The sequence below is a fragment of the Corvus hawaiiensis genome, chromosome 2 (genome assembly GCF_020740725.1).
Source record: "Corvus hawaiiensis isolate bCorHaw1 chromosome 2, bCorHaw1.pri.cur, whole genome shotgun sequence".
Lineage (NCBI taxonomy): Eukaryota > Metazoa > Chordata > Aves > Passeriformes > Corvidae > Corvus > Corvus hawaiiensis.
The window spans coordinates 81,074,150-81,094,265 of NC_063214.1; the positions used below are offsets into that span (position 1 = coordinate 81,074,150).

Genomic DNA, 20,116 nt, shown 5'->3' on the forward strand with positions numbered 1-20,116 from the left:
CCTTGTTGCAGACTTTCAATACTCAAATGGAGTTATAAGAAAGATGGGGACAAAATTTTTAGTGGGGCCTGTTGTAATAGAACAAGGGGTGAGGGTTTCAAACTAAAAGAGGGTACATTTAGACTGGACATAAGGAATAAATTTATTACAATGAAGATGGTCAAACACTGTCACAGGTTGCCCAGAGAGGTGGTGGATGCCCCATCCCTGCAACCATTCCAGGTCAGGTTGAACAGGGCTCTGAGCAACCTGATCTATTTAAACATGTTCCTGCTCATTGCAGAGGAGCTGGACTAGATGATCTGGACCCAAAATCTCCTGTGATTCTATATGAAGACCCATAGTCTTGTAGTGCTGGAAAACAGCTGAAAAGTCCTTGAGAAAGGCGCATGGAGATCTCAGACCTAGCTACTTTCTGACACTAATCCAGGTCAACTAATACAACACATGTGTAAGCTAGGTCTCTGGAGACCTCATCTGATGTCTTCAGCACCAGATAACACTGGTCCCTAAATAAAAAAAAACCCCAAAAGGCAGCCTGAGTTGGAAACTAAGGTCCTGAGCTGAGCTGCTGTACAAAAAGTGCTTCAACCTTTGACATCTTGGGCATATTCCAGGAACAAGCACACTGGGAACCCCCAAAGGCAGCACAAAACAGAAGAAACGGCAGCAGATTGTTGTCCACCTGATGGAGCAAGGGCTGTCTGAGTGTGTGGTGAGCAAATCACAACTTTGCCCCAAAAAGTCTGCATTCTAGAGGTATGTTTTGTGAGTTACACATATTCAAAGCTAAGTATATGTGAAAACCATCTTCTTCCTAGTCCACACAGGTAGTATTGAGCAGGCCTAAAAGAAATGCCAGAAACTGTTGCTAACTGAAATTTTTATTCAAGGCTACAAAAGCAAAAGTTTTATAAGACTCAGGACTCCACAATACACAAAGTTGGAACACTCCATTAATGTAATACATCAAGCACCAAAGCTGACAGGATCTGTTCAAGACGTCATTTGGTATGTAAAGAAACCTGTTCCAAGACAACACAGAAGAACCACACAAATGGGCTTCAAACTTATGTCTAAATAAAGAAATATATAGGGAATGTATGAAGGAATGTTTAGGGTGTGGCAACTGCCACATCCAAACCTGATTCCCCACCTGCACACCTGAGTAATGAAAGTTATCTTAATCCTGTTACCTTGAGTCCTGAATCCCAGACTTTGGAAATTTGGAAGTTTAAGTCTAGATACATAGAACAGTGCATCAGAGTCAAAAAAGTTAAGTCCTACTTTCAACTTCTGTCCAAGGTCGCTAACACAGAGGTAAAACACGAGTGTATAGGTGTCAGGGAAATCCTGCTCTTAAATTTTCAGAGAATTGGAGTTTCGGAGTTTACCTGGTGTTGCTAACAGCAACTTTATTGGAAATAAAATATAGAATTGATCATGTTTCTGAAATAAACTGTAACCAGGGTGTTCCTATAGTATTTTGTCATACAGCATGAAACATTTTGAACCTCAAAACAAGACTGTTATTCAGAATATTTATTGATAACTGTAAAATAATATGTTATTCAAATATACATGTAGAATTAATAACTTTCAGCACATCTTAATACTGCTAAATGAAATCAAGAACACATTGAGGTGAAAAATTATCTTGGTTATTCAAGCTGGTTTTCTCCTACTTGGATTCTTAGCTGTCTTGATCTAAATCAATAGAGGATGATTTACAAGTGTCACGCACTCCAGATAACATTTAATAATGAAAAAAAATCTCGTCTGACTTGAGCCTTGCTCATATGTACCCAGAGATTTCACACGTTACAATTCACAAGATAATGGGAAAAACCTGAATGAGAACAATGTAGTCAGCTGCCAAAGGAGTGTGTGATAAAGTCTCAGCTAAGATCTCAGTAAGGCAATCAAGGTCGCTTCCTACAAGAGCAAGCAAAGAAAGAAAGTGAGGGCACTAGGCCTCTCCCATGTACTTTTTGGGGGTGAAGCTCACATTCATCAGTGGTTCAAAACCTCTTCTGTGCCTTCGGTGCTGGAAAAGAACAAGCAACAGAACAAGCATGGCCAGAGCTATAAGTGCTCCTCCAATTGTGGATCCAACCATGACAGCCCATGCTTGGGTTTCTTCAAGGGAACCTGGAAATATGAAACAACTGAAGTGAGGACAGCCCATCATTCAATTTTGCAAGTTACACGGAAGATGCAATGTTTCCTACATGCTGATAATTGTGATTACTTGTGCAGCTTTGTGACCTACTGGCCACGGGGAAAGCTCATAACACACCACGTAACTGAGACACATACCAGAGCTGGAGATGCTTCCTGCCAGAGGAGTCTAGAGCTGAATTTAAACATCAACAATTCATACAAATTAAAGTGTTGCGAATGGGAAAGATTAACACTGACAAAACAAAAAGACCATTCTTTCATCTAATTTGGCCAAAATTATTAATGATTTAAGCAATTCTTTCTATAGTGACATTTCAAGACAGCTGTTTCCAAGGTATTTTGGTCAACAGAAAACTCTCAAATTTTCCTAAAGACCACAAAGCAGCCTATTGTCAAACTTTTAACTAAAAACACTACTTAGTGTGGTACTGCTGACCAGCTCCAGATCGCATCTGCTGATTTTGAACCACTTCTGAAGAACCGCTGTCTTCGAAGATAATATTGCTTATTCCTATAATAACACTGCTCCATTTGACTGAATTTTTGTGTTTTCATTTCTGCTTTCAGAAGCAAAAATTGCCTGCTCTCCTTTTCTGAAGAATTCTACATATACTGAGATGGCAATAATCACGTTTGACAAAACAATCACCAAAAAAAAAACTCTCAAGAGGACTGCACATATTTAAAAGTTTTTTAGACATATGGGTTAGAGGAGACAGATGGCTAAGGGAGATGTCACACTGACTATAAAAGCAACTAAAAGTCTTGTGCCCCAACCTGCAGTCTTCAAAAAAGTTGAGTACAATCATTCAAAAAATTAGTAAAGTCCCAAAATGAATTGTTTACCTCTTTACCACCTTTCAAGTAAGAATCTGCAATGTATTAATATATGTTTATTTCTAATGTGATTACCTGAAGTACAATTAGCAAGTTATTCTTTTAGATGAAAGAGAAGGGTTTGGATATAAAAGCTTTATTGTCTGAACACAGGCCATACAGACAGGGATAGATACCCTCCTTCACAGTGAACTAACAATATTTTTAGGTGTGAGTTGAGAAGCAGCAGGGTCAAAAGCTGCCCGTGGTCCTCTCTGAGTGCCTCATGCCAAAGGGGCATCCACATTTTCAAAGCAGGAGAGGGGGACATTAGTCCTAAGGGAGGAAAACTTAAACTCCATAAGAGGGGAAGTTTAAATTTCCAGGGGAAATTCTGGGGATGCCCCTGAGAAAAGCACTGCAGAAGCAGCTAGCATGCCTCCACGAAGTAGGGCTCCCCTGCATGAATGCAGCCTGAGGACAAGGGTTTCAATCTTTTGCAGTCTATAGACCTTTAAACAGTCTCCACAGATTAAAACCACAGATATATGGTAAGCATTTAGAAGAAATTCCTGCCCACACAGGTTAGATAAGCACCTACTGCCTCTCAAAGTAATACTGGAGAAAGAAACTGCTTAGATTTAATCTTTGGAAAAGGAGCTGAAGCATGATTTTCATGCAGTTCTTACCCTTCTGCCTTTTACAAGTATTTTAATATCTTCTTGCAAAAATTTGGATTTTGTGCATAAATACTGTGCTTTCTTGCTATTTTGTCTTTGTCTGATTTATGTCAAAGGTAATTTCAAATGGATAGACAAACCCTAAGACACATCCCAGCTATGGACACGAAAAATCTTTAAAATGGAGGGTTTACAACATAAAACACCCAGGTACATCTCTCCAGGTACCCAAATATTAATGTTGGGTAGTGAGCAGGTGAATAGACGTGCATTTTGTGAAAGGTTCCTTATTTTATATATGCCTGTGCCATGGAAAATGTGAGCTGTGTCATGACTTGGCCAGGAACAGCGTCCTGGGACATACCTGGCAGGTCAATGGCGTAGGTGTAGCCTAGTTGCTCCGCAGTTTGGAAAAGCTCATCGTTGGTCACCGGAGGGAAAAAAGGGACCATGTTATACAGCCGGTTGTGACCGATGGGGGCCAGCTCCTCAGGCCAAGTGTTGTTAGGGGGCTTGAAACGCTTCATCCACTCATCAAAGATGGCATCAGTAAAGGAGTGAAGGACCTGCAAATCCAGCCATGGGCACGCACGTCTATTAAGCTCTTTCAGAATTCAACCACCTTTAAAACACTCAACAAACGCGCAGGAGGAACATAATATAATTTAGATGGGATTTACAGAATGGGAAACCAGAAAAGCTCATGAGAAGACTAAACTCATCTTCTGCATGGGACATTTTGCTTTACACACTTTTGTTGCCAGTCGTTCACAATAAGATCTTTTCCCAGACAGTTTAACATCAGCTGGCATTGAATGGGCAGGTGAATCTTCTCAGGTGAGGAATCACTGAGCTCATTCCAGTGAATGTGCCTTTCAAATATATTTTATTCTTTCTCATCTCTGAACAAGTATGGAAAGTTGCAGGAAATTTGACTCCATCATGCTCATTTTAGAGCACGTGCCACCAGCTCCACACCTCCAGGTGCCCATGAATTTGATCAGGTGAGTTTATAGATCTATAATTGACTAATACAGGAAAGTTGTTTCAGACAACTACTATGAATGTCTGAAACTAATTTCTGATGTACTCATGTTTTTTAATTACAACCCTGGGAAAAAACTGGAAAATATCCTATAGAAGATAATCTTTTGTACAAAATTACAGCGTACTGAAATGAATTTCATTGTGTAAGAAATAAACTAATGCAAGAATTAAAGAATTATTAAGGAAACAATCTGGAAAACCACTATGTAAGTGTTTGGACTAATTTCTTAAAAAAAAGATTGAAAACTTAAAGGTAAGAAAGAAATGTATCTACATAATATATAGATATAATATACAAAGAATTTTTATATGTAATGTAAACACTGTGGTTTAATCTAACAAAGAGGAAAATAAATTGGCACAAATTCCTTAGGGGAGAAAGATGTATAAGCAGAGTCAACTACTGGCTTTTTATTTGCACATTGCTATTGGTGCTGCTCATGGCAGGGCAGCACTATTCTGATGCACCAGTGAAATCACATTTTTTCTATTTCCCAAGAGACCCTGATATCAGATGGACATTCTTTTAGCCTGTAAATTTTGAAGCAAAGAAACAAGCCCCTCAATCTACTGCTTTAAAATAACTAGGCGCACTTTCACCTTACCTTGTTGCTGTTAAATTGTAATATAAGCCATTACATTTAGATACCACCTAATGAAAGGATTCAGGGCAGCATGACTCAGAATAGCAGCTCTTCTCCCTAGAATCTTATTTTATATTTTACAGATTACCCTATTTTTCCTTTTTATTCAACCTTTACACAGGTGTGGCAGTGTTCAAGAAAAGATAAAGGATTCCTCCTTTTCTATTTAAAGGACTAATTTTTAGGGAATTCGCTTTACTTTTTCTGCAAATCTCTGGTGAGAAAGGTGCCTTTAAGCCACAGTCATGGTCAATCAGGCTGGGGGTAAAAGGCATACCACAAAGATGGGATCGTTGGCAGCTGCATGAGGGAGAGCGCTGGTCCCATTCAGGAAAGAGTGAACCAAATTATGAAGGCTCAGCATCGGTGAGTCAAGGGCTCCATCTGGTTTATCAAAGCCCTCCAGCGCATTCCTGTGGATGGGTAAAAGCACCATCAAGTAACCACATTTAGCTGACAAATGTGCTCGTAAAGAAAACCAGTGACCCAGCCAGCTCTAGAGGAGCTGAAGGACAAACCTGAAACTGAAACTGGAATTGCGGAAAAAGGGGGGCCTGTCAAACTCCTGCAGGGAAAGGCACCTCCTGACATCTTCCACGGTGGGCAGCTGCTCACTGGAGCCCTGGGGCGGCCTCCGCCGCAGCGGCCCCTCAGCAGTCCCGTTGCAGAGCATGACCAGGCGGTTGTAGTCATCCAAACTGAGCGTGGAACAGAGAGAGGCACAAGTCAGAAGAAGGTGATGCCTTGTCTGCTGGCTTTTTCTCACACAGTATAAAGAGGCCTCAGCTATACATGTGAGAGAGCAGAGGTTTGGGATGGACACCTCCTGTGGCAGCTCAGTTCACCTCCCATGGCCTGGCAGATTAATTTGTTGCAGGACTGTCACCATAACATGGCTTTCTGTGGCTCTGCCTCCTCTCTGGAGCATCAGTCATTTAGACCAAAGGTTACCAGGTTCATTGTCCACAGAGAGAGGATGCTTTAGAAAAGGAAAGCACAACTCCCATCACGCCTTCTCCCCTTCCAAGGGCTTTGGAAGAAGAGTTTTTGTCAGGCAATGTAAAACAGACTTCAACTTTGAATTGGCAAACTTTCACTCCTGAGTAAGGACTACTTTTTAACTCTTAACAAAAAGAGGAAAAAAATATTGAAATGTGAGCTGTGAGGGCTTCCCTTTCCATCCCTCATCTCCTTTAGAAGAAAAGCAATAGCAATGCATTGCATCTTCTTTTTTCAGGGCCTTCGAGAACAACCTGCTCATGCAGGGGTTACCCAGTAACTAATGGGGAGCAAATCTGTTATATCAGGGAGAGAAAGAGGGAAGGAGAAGAAAAACACTGTAACACTTGTGAAACAAACAAAAAAAATCTGTGCTGTTCAGTGTGAAATGAAACAGCATTTTCAGAAACTTCAGAAGTAAACAAAAGCTCTTCTTGGTTTTACCTTGACAAGGCTGAATTTAGTCACTTCAGTTTTCAAGAAAAAAACCAATGCCCTATTTATCTTTGAGAAAAAGTAGGGGCAGGACTTAAAGCCAACTGGTGCCTAAAGCTGGAATTTCAAATATCTCTTTCGGTATCCAGAAAAAGAGACTCAAAAACCCTGAGCTTTTGGTACCTCTGTCTGACTAACTGCACACTGCCCCTGAGCTGAGAGAAGAATGATGCATGGATATTGTAACCAACAGCATTTTATGTCACAGCACCCCAATTTGCATCCGAATCCCCTGTCAAAGCCTTGCTCTCACACAAGTCAGCACATTCCCACAGGGAGCTGGCAGCAAGCTCCTGGCTGGCTCTGTGTTGTTTTTCATGTGAAATCTCAGATACCTCAAAGTCAATCCCCAAACTGCATTAAATATACCAGGGTTAAGGTCTCATCCAAAACAACGTAGCAGACTTTTCAGCCTATCTCTAGCTTCCTACATGCCAAAACAGTTTTCTTTTTCTGCTGCTGAGATGAGTTGGGTGTATGTTATAGAGAACCAACACACAAGCATTTCTTTGTTAGAAAGATACTTGCCAACATGGAAACTCTTCAGACTTTTGGCAGCCATAAACTGGCTAAATCAACAAAAATCCTGTACTAGGAGAATCATCTTTAAAAAATTTACTTCCATAATACGAGAGAGAAAGTTTACACAGCACCATCTACACATAAACTGGTGGCAATTTCCAGTTTTAAAGAAGATGTCTTGGCTCCTTTCCTGCCACTCCCTCACACTGAGAGAGCAGTCCATGCTGTCAATGCTGAATGACAAGGTTTTCTCCATATGCGAACTTCCCCTGGATATTCTCATACCTGTTACAAACCACTTGCCACTGGGAGAACCTGGAGCTCAAGTTGATCAAGCCTGGGTCCTCTGGCCGTGATGCTCCAAAGAGCTGGTCGGTGCAGATGTCACACTCGTTCCTACCTGTGGCAAAGTTCCAGTACGGCAGCGCAAAGGACTCATTGCCCATCAGACGCTGCAAGGGACAGAAATGCATTAGCTGGGAATCACCTCCAAAGGAAAGAGAAGGAAAGGGACTCCTTCAAGCTGTTTGACTGGATAGTTCACTCTATGTGCATTTCATTCTGCATTTCGGCTACCTGCATTTCACAGTGCCGCTCCAACTCCTTCCAAAAGATTGTGGCATTGAATCAGTCTAAGCAAAGACATTGTCACTAGTTCCCCTACTGTGGGACTGCACTTCCTTTGGCCATGTTAGGCTTTCTGCCAACTCAGAGACCAGGCAGGAGAGCAGGAGTAGAGATAAATAGAGTCTTAAGCAAGTAAGAGGCTTTGAGTGATGTAAGCGGGTAATGGGTAAAATTGTGCATGTGGTTGGCTTTCGTTCCAGAAAACTGGCCCTGGGGAGGAATCAGAACTTGTGTTAATAGGGGAGTACAGTGCATTTGATTGTGCTTGCTTGCCAGATACGATTTCACACAAGCAAGATCCTGCAACTATTTTGATAAGCAACCATTCTCATTAGAGATCTTAAGGCTGAAATACAGCAACATTTCCAATACAGAAGTCATGCAAATGGAAATGAGTCTATGCTTCTGCAACTGACTCTCGGGCATGTAAACATATATTTGTTTAAAAGGCATATTGCTAAATACATGTATGTATTAAATGTATAATATGTCATATTTAGAGCTGGTTTCATTGGAATGGTATCTCCAATATCAGCCAAAAATATCAGTTACCAAGTTTTACATGAAGGTGTTGCTTCAATCTTATTAATAAATACTGTTACTTCACATCTTCTATCCTCTGTTGTGGAGATGAAGGGAAAAAATCTCCATGATAACCTTCACATCACTGTTCACAGTGAGAAACCATTCAGTCCTCAGCACTCAGAAAGCACTAATTTCACTTAAAACAAAAAAAATAAGATCAGTAAGCAAATACACCTGGGACTTTGGGGGGAAAACTATCGTAGGAAGTAGCTTGCTCTCGGCTGGTTCAACAAGGTGACAGAGCAAAAGGGAGAAGCTGTGCAAGGAAAAGGAAAGGCTGTTCAGCTAACCTGCAGTTCCCTCTCCAGCCACAGCAAGTGGTACCTATGCCAAGTAACAAAGGCAGGTCCTTGGTGGGAGAAATCAATACCTTTGAAGGGGCGGCCAGGACCTACAAAAGAAAGATAAAATAAGTGTTTAGGCTTCAAACGAAGCTGGAGAGAAAGACAGCACCTTCTTTTATTGCCCGGAGAGGAGTTAAACAAGAACCTTCTGCTCTGCATCTTTGAAAAGAGTGCACACATCAGAAGCTACATCACTTACTTGGGACAAGTGAAACAAACTCCTCTGTGGATATTTGCTCCAGTGCTTCTCAAAACTTCACATTCCCTAAAAAGTTGGACATTGTGAAGATTTCTTCCCACTTTAGTGGATTTTGATTTTTAAAAAGCAGTTTTACTTTCTAAAACCCTATCTCCTTGCTAATATGTGCATTATCTCATTCTCTTGTTCTGCTGCAAGACTTACACCATCCATCTATTAAGAGAACCTCAGCATTTTCCATGCCAATAGTAATCTGGAATCCTTTTCCAACTTTCTTCAAATTGTGCTTGTTATTTCTTGTATTGTCCTTTTGCTGGGTGAGTGGTGAGAAGCTTCAAACCGCATAGGGGTTTATCACTGTAGAAAGCTTCAAGCCATATATGTATTTATTTACCACTGCAGCAGCACTAGAAGTTGCCCCTTTCCCTTTCCCCATGACTGTCCTGTCCCCTGAAGGACCTTTGCTCTTGCTGGACCACAGACTGCTTCCTTCAGCCCTGCAAAATGGAACTGTGTCAGAGGGGCAAACTGAATGAAAGCCACCGCAGAGTAGCAGTCGCCCTCCAGCAAGGAGATAGATATGGGCTGTTCAGCTTGCACATGGGACTGCCAGGTAGAAAAGCCATACTAGCTGGTGCTCCTCCTACAAGAAGTAGGCTTTGGGGAATGGGGCTGGTATAGGTACTTCTGTCTAGAAAAGCAATGAGGACTAGTAATCTGGATTTGGGAGAAAGCATGGGGTTAGATACCCAAACCTCTAACTTAGGTTGGTTTTAAAAGGTGACTGTGGATAGTCAGGCAAATCCCATTCTTAGTGATTTGGTGAAGGCCACAGAAAGCAGTAACACTCTGGTCCCAAATATCTCTGCATGGTCTGTGCCTTCACCACTGCACAACTTCTTTCCCACTGCCACTGCACCTACCTTGTCCTATGGACTGGGAACATCTTTCTGAAGTCAGTCACTGCCTGACCACACTTCAGTTCACTCAAGTGAAGACTGTGCATTGCTCTCTGTCAGATTGAAGATGCACCAGGAGTGCAACTGGTGTGCTCCAGCTGCCATGGGGTGGGGGGACCAGACCACAGCAGGTCCAAAGGACATCTCCCTCGATTACTGATGGCCACCAGCTTCTCACCACCAACTGTTTCTCTACAAGTCTCTACACCAACTGCTCTACAACTCTATACCTACTACTGGGACTCAGTGCCTGATGAAGCAGCACAGCTGTGTTAAGCACACACCTTCGTTCAGCAGTGGTACTTTCACCCTTTTCTTTACCTGCAAAGCCCATTGGAAAAGAAAAGCACTAACCCAATAGCGTGTCTCTGACTGAGTAGTAATGAAGCCAAACAAAGTAGTTATAAATACTACAGTTGGCAATCTGTGGTTCCTCTCCGCTTGGACCAAGCAGACTTCTCCAGTGCTGAGTTGCGATGACATAGTCCGGGTGAATGGTTGTCTTGGCACGGTCTAGAGCATCGAAGAACTGCTCTCTCTCCTCTGCTGTCAGGGAGTGGAGGTCCTTCCTGACAACTGCTGGCTTCCTCCTGTTGCATTCGGGGCCGGTCCAGCCAAACTTGCATTCACCACAGTTGTAGCCACTAAAGTTTCCTGGATCAAGAGAGAACAATCAGTCATGATGTTATGAATCAGGGAAAACTAACAGTGAAATGCAGAAGAATTAAGAATTAGTGCTCTTCTTCCCCAGAGATGCAGGTTCCTGGAAAGGACAGCAGCTGAGCAGACTGGCAGCTTTGCCAATTGACTAACCAGAAGGATGGCTGGCCCGATTCCCAGAGCCACAGCAGGGCCAAGAATCACACTCAGCCAGCTGGGGAAGTGCTGGGTAATGGGCTCGACGCCCTGAGGTGCTCAGAGCTCTGCAAAGCCCTCAGGCACGTGAGGACTCTCACTGAACAGAGAGCTGAGCAATTGAGGTTAAGCCGGTGATGAAGTGCTTTGCTCGACTAGCTCTCAAGTACTCCTCTGCTTCCAGGATCAAACCCAAAGCAGGGTCAGTTCACATGGATCCTTAAGCACAGAAAAAAAAAATCCCTAAACAAAACAGTTCTCCTAAGGACAAAACTTATGAGAAACTAGTGCCTCTTAACAGTGTATCTGGGGCCCAACACAAACCAGGACAAGCACCAGGGTTGCTGCTGGTCATGCTTTAAGCATTACTAAATAGTGCTGCAATAACAGCCTGAGAAACACTGCACTAACTGTCGTTCCCTGCTGGCATCACTCCTAAGGCAAGTAATCAGGTCCGCTCTAGGATATTAGCTCAGACTCTCTGATGAGATGGAAGAGCCCAGGAAAGCAGAGCTTGCTTGAGTGTGGCCTCTTGCACGCTGTGGCAGATAGCTGGCAGCAGCAGAAATGCCCTACTGCAACTTGCTCCCGGTTTCTGGGGGAGACGGGGAACAGCCGGCCATTCCTGCGGTACACACCTGCCCCCTGCCTGTGTGCTGGCAGGCTGCAGCAGTGTAGGACAGTGGGCAATGCTGCCGGGCAGGGGGGAGCGGAACGGCAACCAGCGTTCCTCTGGGATCTCCATGCAGTTCTCAAAAACCTGCACTGACTCCTTAACCCTCCTTAATCTCCCCTCCAACTCCCCACACACTCACTCCACAACAACCATGCCAGTTTTTTTCCAAAATGCCACAAAATCTCACTGCTCACCACACGTATTGGTGCTGCTAGATCCGGGACTAACATGGGGATGAGGAAGAGTCTTACGATAAGTTCCCAGATGGGCAGATGTCCCTAAGCTGTGGGCTTGATCTTATGACCAGAACAACAACTAATATTAAAGCAAGATTTCAGATTGTTAGGGGCTACAGGGCTTATTACCAAATTCAAAGACCCCCAAGGTTACAAGGGCTGTTACCAACAAGGCTCCGAAGCTTATGTCTAGCTCTTAGGGTAAGGGCTGCTGAACTGTAAACATCTGTGACAGACTCCTGTGAGACCTGCCATGATATGAGGATTCACTGTAGAGTTTGGACCAACCATAGGTTGTCCATTGTTGCTTCAGAGCCCCTGAGATCTCTAAGTTTACATGTTATCATGAAGCTGAGGATCAGTGCTAAGGTTAGGGACCACAAGCATGAAGACTTCAGCAAGGTTTTGGATCATGCACATCCTGATGGCATCCCATGAGGACAATTTCCAGATGTATGGCTTACGCTTGTCATGATGCAAGTAGAAGCAGCTGGGTTCAGCTGCCATGTTCCAGCTATGAGGGAAGGCACCCAAAGCCAGGGGTCTGCACTGGCTAAAGGGGATGAAGACATACTCCACAAAAAGCAAGTAGGTTATAGTTATATGAAACAAAGATGATTGTATGGATGGTATGGATGGGGGGGGGGGGGAGGGGGGTGTGAACATGGAAGATTTATTGGATCACAATAACCTCAGGGTCCCATCAGAACAGCACAATTACTGTTATCATTTGGTGTAGTCCACTGTCTGTGGCTTGTTCATTCTTCATGCCTCAGCCTAGCTATCAGGACCCATCACATACTCTAGCCTGAACTGGCCAGATGACAAAAAATTAGGAATATCTTGCAACATTGCCTAATCAGGCCCTGTATACTTCTCAAGTTTCAGTCATGGACCATGAACTTCTTGAAAGCATTTGTTGACCCCTCACACTCAGGTACAATCCAATCCTTAAGAGAAGGAGGAAAAAGCAGGAATTAACCATGAAAAAGATCTGTCAACAACGTCTTTAGAGACTGCCAGTTATTCCTTCAGTCATTTAAAGGACCCTTCTACTCACAGTGCTGGATAAGCATCAGAGTGAAATACAGCACTAACAGAACCAAAGTCAGTGCAGGGCCAGGTCTGTGCTGTCTGGGCTGGTACTAGAACAAGACACTCTTGGTCACTTGTTGAGGCTGTGATGGTGCCTATTCCTCTCTCAGGAAGGGCCCTCTGAATCTGTGCAGGTCTTGATGCCTGAAATCATTTTACCAGACAATATCCATATTTTAGGTATACTCTATGCACCTCCTCAGGCTCTGAGAAGAAAGTTGCAAAAGCCTGAAATGATGATTTATCTTCATGGGAAGAAGCTTTTCTCCAACTGTATGTATGTGGAGCCAGGTGGAACAATGACTTCTCACCTGTTTCCCTTGGGCAGGTGCTAATTATATCCAGTTGATGCTCTGCAGGATTTTCTCCTGTAACCACCCTATCTATTAGGGAATTAGAGGTGTCCATTCTTTCCATCACTTCCCCAGTCACTTTTCAATGGGGAATGAGCTGTTACTAAGTGAGGAGGACTGCAGTGGAGACTTGCAAACAGGAGACAATTTCCAGGCAAAGTGGTATTTCACACTGCAGTATTTCTGCTGATTGTGTTGAACATTTTTGTCACATCCTCAGGTCTATTTGGCAATGTTCTATTGTCAGAAACACACAAAACAACAACACTTCATGATATCAAAACTTGCTTTTTGTCATTTTCTTTCAACAGACTCTGTGCATCACAGGACTGCCATTATGCAGCAGCTGAAATGGCAAGAAGCTGATGGAGGTCTGTGGGATTTCCCACATTGCGAACAGAAATTACTGCAGTAATCAGACCCAGCTTTCTCATGACCCACCCAAAACACTCTTTCAGCATTTGTTTCTAAAGCACTCTACCAGGCCTCTGATCTGGAAATTATGCATTACTGTTTCCAGAAAGTTCATTTACTGCCATGTGCACTTCCCACATGACAGTGTTGTGAAATGGTGGTCTCTTGCAGCTTACCTTCCTTGTCTGCTCTGCTGGTGGTACAGCTCTAGGAGAGCAGGAAAAGTAATCTCATGATAGCAGTATATAGCACACAGTAGATATTTTCAGTAAGGCAGTTAGACCCTTTCAAGATCCTTTTGCACACAGGAACTATAGGAACATGGAAGGGTTCATGCCTTAGCATTTTTTCACCTTCAGTGACTAACACATAAGAACCCAGTGTACTACTTTCCTGAGGCTATGCCAGGAACAACAGAGATTATTATCATCTCTTGTGGTTTCCAGAGAACATAGTGTGGGAGGTCATTCTGGTACACAGCAGGGAGATCATATCTCTGTTGGATGATCCCAGCTTGTTCCACTGTTTCCAGGAATGTCCATTTTGCTGACACTGGTCAAAAAAATCATCTGCGTCTTCTCCACTCACCCTTTTGTCTGGAAATGGGATCACATGCCTTGGGAGCTGTCTTCTTCTGTACCTAAACTCAGCAACATTTAAGGTGCTCTTCCTCAGTCAAGTTGGGTGAATCTGGCTGTTTCTGTAGGCACTGTGACCATGCTACTTCTCCCAGTGCATCAGTCCATGGGCACGGCACTGAGTAAAACACACTTCTAAATGACCTGACACTCAGTATGTGCTCATAAATATCACTGGTGTATGCTAACACCAGTCATCACACACCACTGTAGCTTCTTCTCAAGCCCAGAGGTTGCCTGGGCAACCAAAAAGCTTCTATTAAAAAACAGAGCAAAGTTCATCACATGCCCATATGTAAACCTTAGAAAGTGGAAGCAGAAAAAAAGAATGATAATTATGTTTAAGTCCTCAGTGAACTCAAACTACGTCATTGTTTAACCACTGTGACAATCTGCATTAGCAACCACATGACAGACTGCAGTGGTTTTTCACAATAGTCTTCTGTACTGTGTTTTTAAAATGCTATACCAGACTTCTATCCCAGCAGTACAACATTATCATTTAGAATTCAAAATAGCATTTAGTTCACAAGACTTCTATAACAGTTTTCTTATAAACTAAATTTAGCTATCACTGAAATATTGCTTTATTGTGTAAACAGCTACAAGTCTCGATATTCAAGGTTGGACTCATGTACCCATCACTTGGTCTAATTCAACACGTACACCTTATTCAAAAACAAATTAGCACATTCCCCTTCACACAGTACTGCACACTGTCAGGATCTGTCATCAGGTCATTTCAGTTTAAGAATTTATATATATTGAATAATATCAGGTGCACCCAAACCAATTGCAGAACACATTCAATAAATTCAAAACTGAAATTAGACGAGAACTAAAAACTCTTTGCTACCTTCCAACTACATTCATGCCATAACCCCGTTTTTTTTTTACAGAGATGATATTTTTGCTGAAACCAACACATTGAGTGAAATGTGCAGCATCCTGACAACAGACTTGCAGTTGCTGATTGACCATGGCCCTTGGCACAAAAAGTGGGAAGCTAAGCTGGATCTTTCTTTTGTTCTAATCTTGTTCTATTTGTCCTTAGTTAAAGAAAAACTAATGCATATTATCTGCTGAAGCCTAGAAATGGAAAAAAAATTATCTGATCCCATTATAGCCATTCATCCATACTTGTGTTTGGGATTTTCTTTCTTCTTTTTGGTTTGTCTGGTTGTCGTGGGGGGGATTGGAGGGGCAGGGGGGTAGCGGTTGCCATAAATATTCAGGACCCAGACCTGGATAGATACCAAATAGCCATTAGCTATGTGACACATTCAGTTGGCACCATCTAACCAAATTATCAGCCACATGGTAGTTGGAGTTCCCATAGCTTATCATTCACACAATTTCTAAACTATAAATTAAACAGTGCCAAGATGGAACATGACTGTTTGTCTTGTTAAAGTGCTAGAAAGAGCCTTGGTGGGGTTGGAGTTTGCACAATACAGGAACCATTCCAAACAGGCAGTTTGCACATAACATTCACTTGGAAAACAGGACACCTTAATAGCAGAGATGTGCACTGTTCCATGTCCCTTTGAATGAGAATGTTTAAATTATGTTACCATATGTTACCTACCATTATGTTACACAGTTAGCATAACTTTGGATGCCTAATAAATACCACACGTCACGCCACTTACAGCTGGTGTGCAGACAACCAACCAGTGTATTAAACTGAGTGGAAAAACAAAACACAAAAAAACCCTAGTAGACACTGAGCCACGATCACCAGCACTGTAAAAGCATCAGATCTAATTCAAATCCCACACGGCTGTGAACTTCTTAGCATTCTCCCGGAAATGGTTTTGCATACAGCATCAAGCAGAGTACAGCCCAGGAAAACTTTCTGAAAGTCATGCTTAAGGATGCCTTTCACTTACTGTTTTATCACTGGTATATTTAGATTTAAAAAACTGCAAAGAGAGAGAGGAATCCGAGGGTTTTAAAGAGACGAGGGGAGCAGCCAGCTAAGAAGTAAGGCTGAAGGAAAAGACGCTACATTCTGTTCATGTAACTTGGGATCCAGTCCTGCAAATACCAAATCCCAGGGCTTATCTCTACTTGGACAAGCAAATTAACGTCTGACTATGCAGACCGTGTCTGTCTCCACTGCTCTTCAATTTATTCCCAGGTTTTGATGCTCTGATTAACTGCGTAAATATTGGTGTATGTCCATGTGATTCAGTGTTCTTCTGACCCAGGATCTGTGTCTGTTTGTGATACCTGACTTAAGTTTTGGAGGTATATAAGAACCTTTGAGATAAAAAAAAGTGCATCCTTTTTTTTTTTTGCAAACCATCTGGAAAAGTCCTTTCACACAGGCATTTGAAATACAGTCAAGGAAGAGATAAAAACTGATGCATACTCTAAAGCCTATTATTTTGAGGTGTTTCGGCAACACCATGTATCCATTTAAGTCACCTGCCACTACCTCTCTGTTTCCAGTTGATAACTGCACTGGAAAATTTAACCTCTGGCTGAAACTCTCTGCAGTGCTGCCTTCTCAGATTGGTCCGGGCTTTTTTGGTAGTGAGAGCCAAGGTATATTTTAGACAAAACAGTTCAGCTTGTTCTAAGAATCAGGCTGAAGGAAAGCAGTTTATTCTTCCCATGTTAGAAAATTCAAACAACTTGATGTTTTCAACAAGAAATCCCAGGCTTCATTTGAAATGGGCCTAGGAAGAGACTTCAGTGGCTGGGACATGCCTTTTGCCAGACTAGTGGTGCCATCTCCTGCCAGCCCTGCACAGGAGTCTGGGCTGAGGGTGCAGTTCCTGCTCATTTTAACCCCCCTTCAGCCAGGGCTGTTGCTGAGAAAGGATCCTGATACCTTATCCTGCCCTGAGCTCACCTTCCTGCTCACTGCCTCCTGCCAGCATTAGTGAAGTGGTCTCATCAGAACCTTTTCCCTTTGGCCAGGTTAACCTTCAAGCACATCTGCTCCCAGATCCATTTCACCTCCAGCATGCAAACTCAGGAGCCTATGTAAAGTCACAGTGAGAAGGAGTAGCTGGAGATGAGGAGGAAAAGCGTGGGATGGCCTCTTTGGTGGTTGTACAGACACATTTCGGATCAGTGTAAGAGACAGATTTAGTTAACAAACCTGGGAAACGCCCTGGCCTGACATCAGGAGACTTGCAGTGCACAGGGCTATGTCATGCTGCAAACTACTAGTCCATGAGGAATGAATCTTCAAACAATGCACACCGATCCAACTTCACTGCACCTGTGATTAGATCAGCAGTGATAGAGGTTTGAAAGCAGCACTGAAAGGTCCAGAACCCTGCAGAGAAAGGGGATCACTGGCTACAAGGACAACTCCACAGGCAAAGAGGAAAACATAAAAGCTCATGTGAGAGAAAACACTTCTTCAAACCTGCTGCTCTGAAAAAGTACTAATAGTATTGTCAATATGGATGAATTTTTAGGAAAATGGTAATATTTGAAGCCTTCTTTGTGCCTTACACCACCAGGAATGTCTCTGGCCTTTGGAGCAAGGTTAGTAGACCCCTCCACCCCCATAGCCTCCCCCCAGCACCCATCTCACCTGTGCATCGACAGCTGTGGTTGAAGAACTTGAGGGGCCACCGTTCCCGGTCATCCACATTTTTGAGAGTGTAGGGGCCACTCCAGGGCTGAGTGTCTGCCTGCACACCCTCGCACTGTCCCCTGCCCTGCAGGGACCCGCAGATATTGCCTGGCTCTGTCCCCAAGGGCGGGCAGCAGCGTTTCAGGCGAAGGGCTTCCACTGTCATGCAGACACGGGGAAACTGTGCCTGCACCTGTGGGGGACAGCAGCAGCTTAGGTAGCCCAGCCCAGCCCAGAAGAGCCACCTCAAGGCTCCCATTACAGCTGGGTGCAGGCTCTGCCTCCCAGCTGAACCTGAGTGAGAAGAGCAGGGAGATCTCTACTGTGGGACAGCCTGGCCTCACCACAGCTCCATGCCCCGGCCAACCAGGATAATAACTCTTGCTGCTGAGGATGCTGGTGTTGGGTGTTTGTTTAATCCCGGCCTCTAATTGCCTTGAATGCAGTTCAAAAGACGGGTGCTTTGACTCTGTGGTGCCTGCGCAGCAGCCACGGCTTTGAGCAGGGTTTATATAGAGGTTGGGAGAAGCCCTCATTAGGGGGATTAGCACAGCACAAATCCTCGTGTTTTGCACATGACATCAAGGGCAGAAAAGATGCCAGTGTGAAAGCAAGTTCTGCAGGTTCTTGCAGCTTGTCAGGAGAGTGAATGCCTCAGATTTATTTCTCCAAGTCTTTTATGAGCTTTGAGAAATTGATGGTCTTGTTTTAGCTGAGGTGGCTGGAGAAACACATTTATTCTTTTAATCAAAACCCTGTAAACAGATGATAAATAGAAGAGGAAACCTCTTCTCTTTTAGTTCATTCACTGCAAGATAATACTTTCCATTAAAGCAGTAGCAGTGGAAACTAACTGGAAGTGCAGAGGATAGAGGTGCATCATTAACAAAAATTAATAAATGTGGTACTATAAATTTGGGATGGAGATTCCACCTGCCAACTGCTGAACTTCAGTGCTTGCACTGAAAACATCTGAGTAGCAAGCGAAGAAAGGTTTCCTTCCTAATAGCCTTATTGCATGCAAAATAAATTATTTACCTGTTTTAAAGAGTGAATGGTCCTTATTTGCTCTCAAATCCTTTCCCCATCATTACATCAGAGGTCATTGTAGAGCTGGCCTGGCTGTTAGACTTTCAGAACTGTCACAGCTGAGCATTTATTACCCACCTGGCAGGAGACAGTCTATGAGATTGATCCACACACCAGACATGCACGTAAGTGGTTCTGTTCAGTACACTGACAAAAATATCCTTAAAAAGCTCCTAGTATGCAGCATTTCTTGCCCTAAATGCAACTCCTAGAGCAATAAATTTAATAAACAAAAATAAAGTCATGATAAGTGGTTCTGTGAGTCTGAAGCAACAGCTATTAGTTCAGGTCCACCATACTAAATAAAAACTGGCAACTCCCCCTGCTTCACTGAAAGCTTTCACTACCTTCCCCCTCCACAGAGCTAAACAACAGCTCTGTTGTTTAGCCATTTTTATAAGCATGTATAATGAAAAAAGCTATGGTTGTGTCTGTGCTATTCAATATGGATGTTCAACCTCACCATTCTGCCACAAGAAGTTTTTGATCTATGCAGCAAATTATTGCCATCATATAGACTAAAGAGTTCATCCACACTGTGGACACTGTCATCAGCACTTCTAGGTTCTCAGATCTTTATATCAAAAACTTACTCTTTGACAGATGAACTATGATTCTACCTCATTTATGGAGGCATAAAGCGAATTAGCAGTACCATGTATTCTGAAATGGGTTTCAACTCGCCTCACTTTGGATTCAATTTACCTGGAATTGGCTTTTGTCTGCTGCTCTTGACATAACATGTGAAAAAGACAGAAACTGTGAATAGGCACTGGAAAAACATGTTGAAGAAGCTCAGGAGTTATGAATGGAAGCACTGGCTCAAAAACCATCTGAACAATACTCCTCCCCATCCTACTCAGCACCCAAATACATCTCTCTGGTGTGTGAAGGATCTGTCTTTGAATCTGTGTTAGACAATGTCTTGTACCAAAGACATTGGTTACCCACATTATCCACATACTATCTGAAAGCAATTAAAGTGAACACTCACTTATCAGCATCACTGAAATTAACTCAAAACATACAGATAGGATTCAGCTAACCAATCAAACCCC

The 20,116-nt window shown here is 43.0% G+C and overlaps 1 protein-coding gene across 1 annotated transcript; it reads right to left on the minus strand.

The window, feature by feature from the left end:
• Window positions 1-866: 866 nt before the first annotated feature.
• Window positions 867-18,464, minus strand: DCT (dopachrome tautomerase). The gene is made up of 8 exons (XM_048295774.1): window positions 17,928-18,464; window positions 10,456-10,755; window positions 8,890-8,990; window positions 7,673-7,839; window positions 5,890-6,069; window positions 5,649-5,784; window positions 4,045-4,246; window positions 867-2,151 (listed from the first exon to the last, which is right to left on the minus strand). Exons 1-8 carry the CDS (start codon window positions 18,226-18,228, stop codon window positions 1,970-1,972), a joined length of 1,569 nt encoding a protein of 522 aa, XP_048151731.1. The 5' UTR covers window positions 18,229-18,464; the 3' UTR covers window positions 867-1,969.
• Between the last annotated feature and the right edge of the window lie 1,652 nt (window positions 18,465-20,116).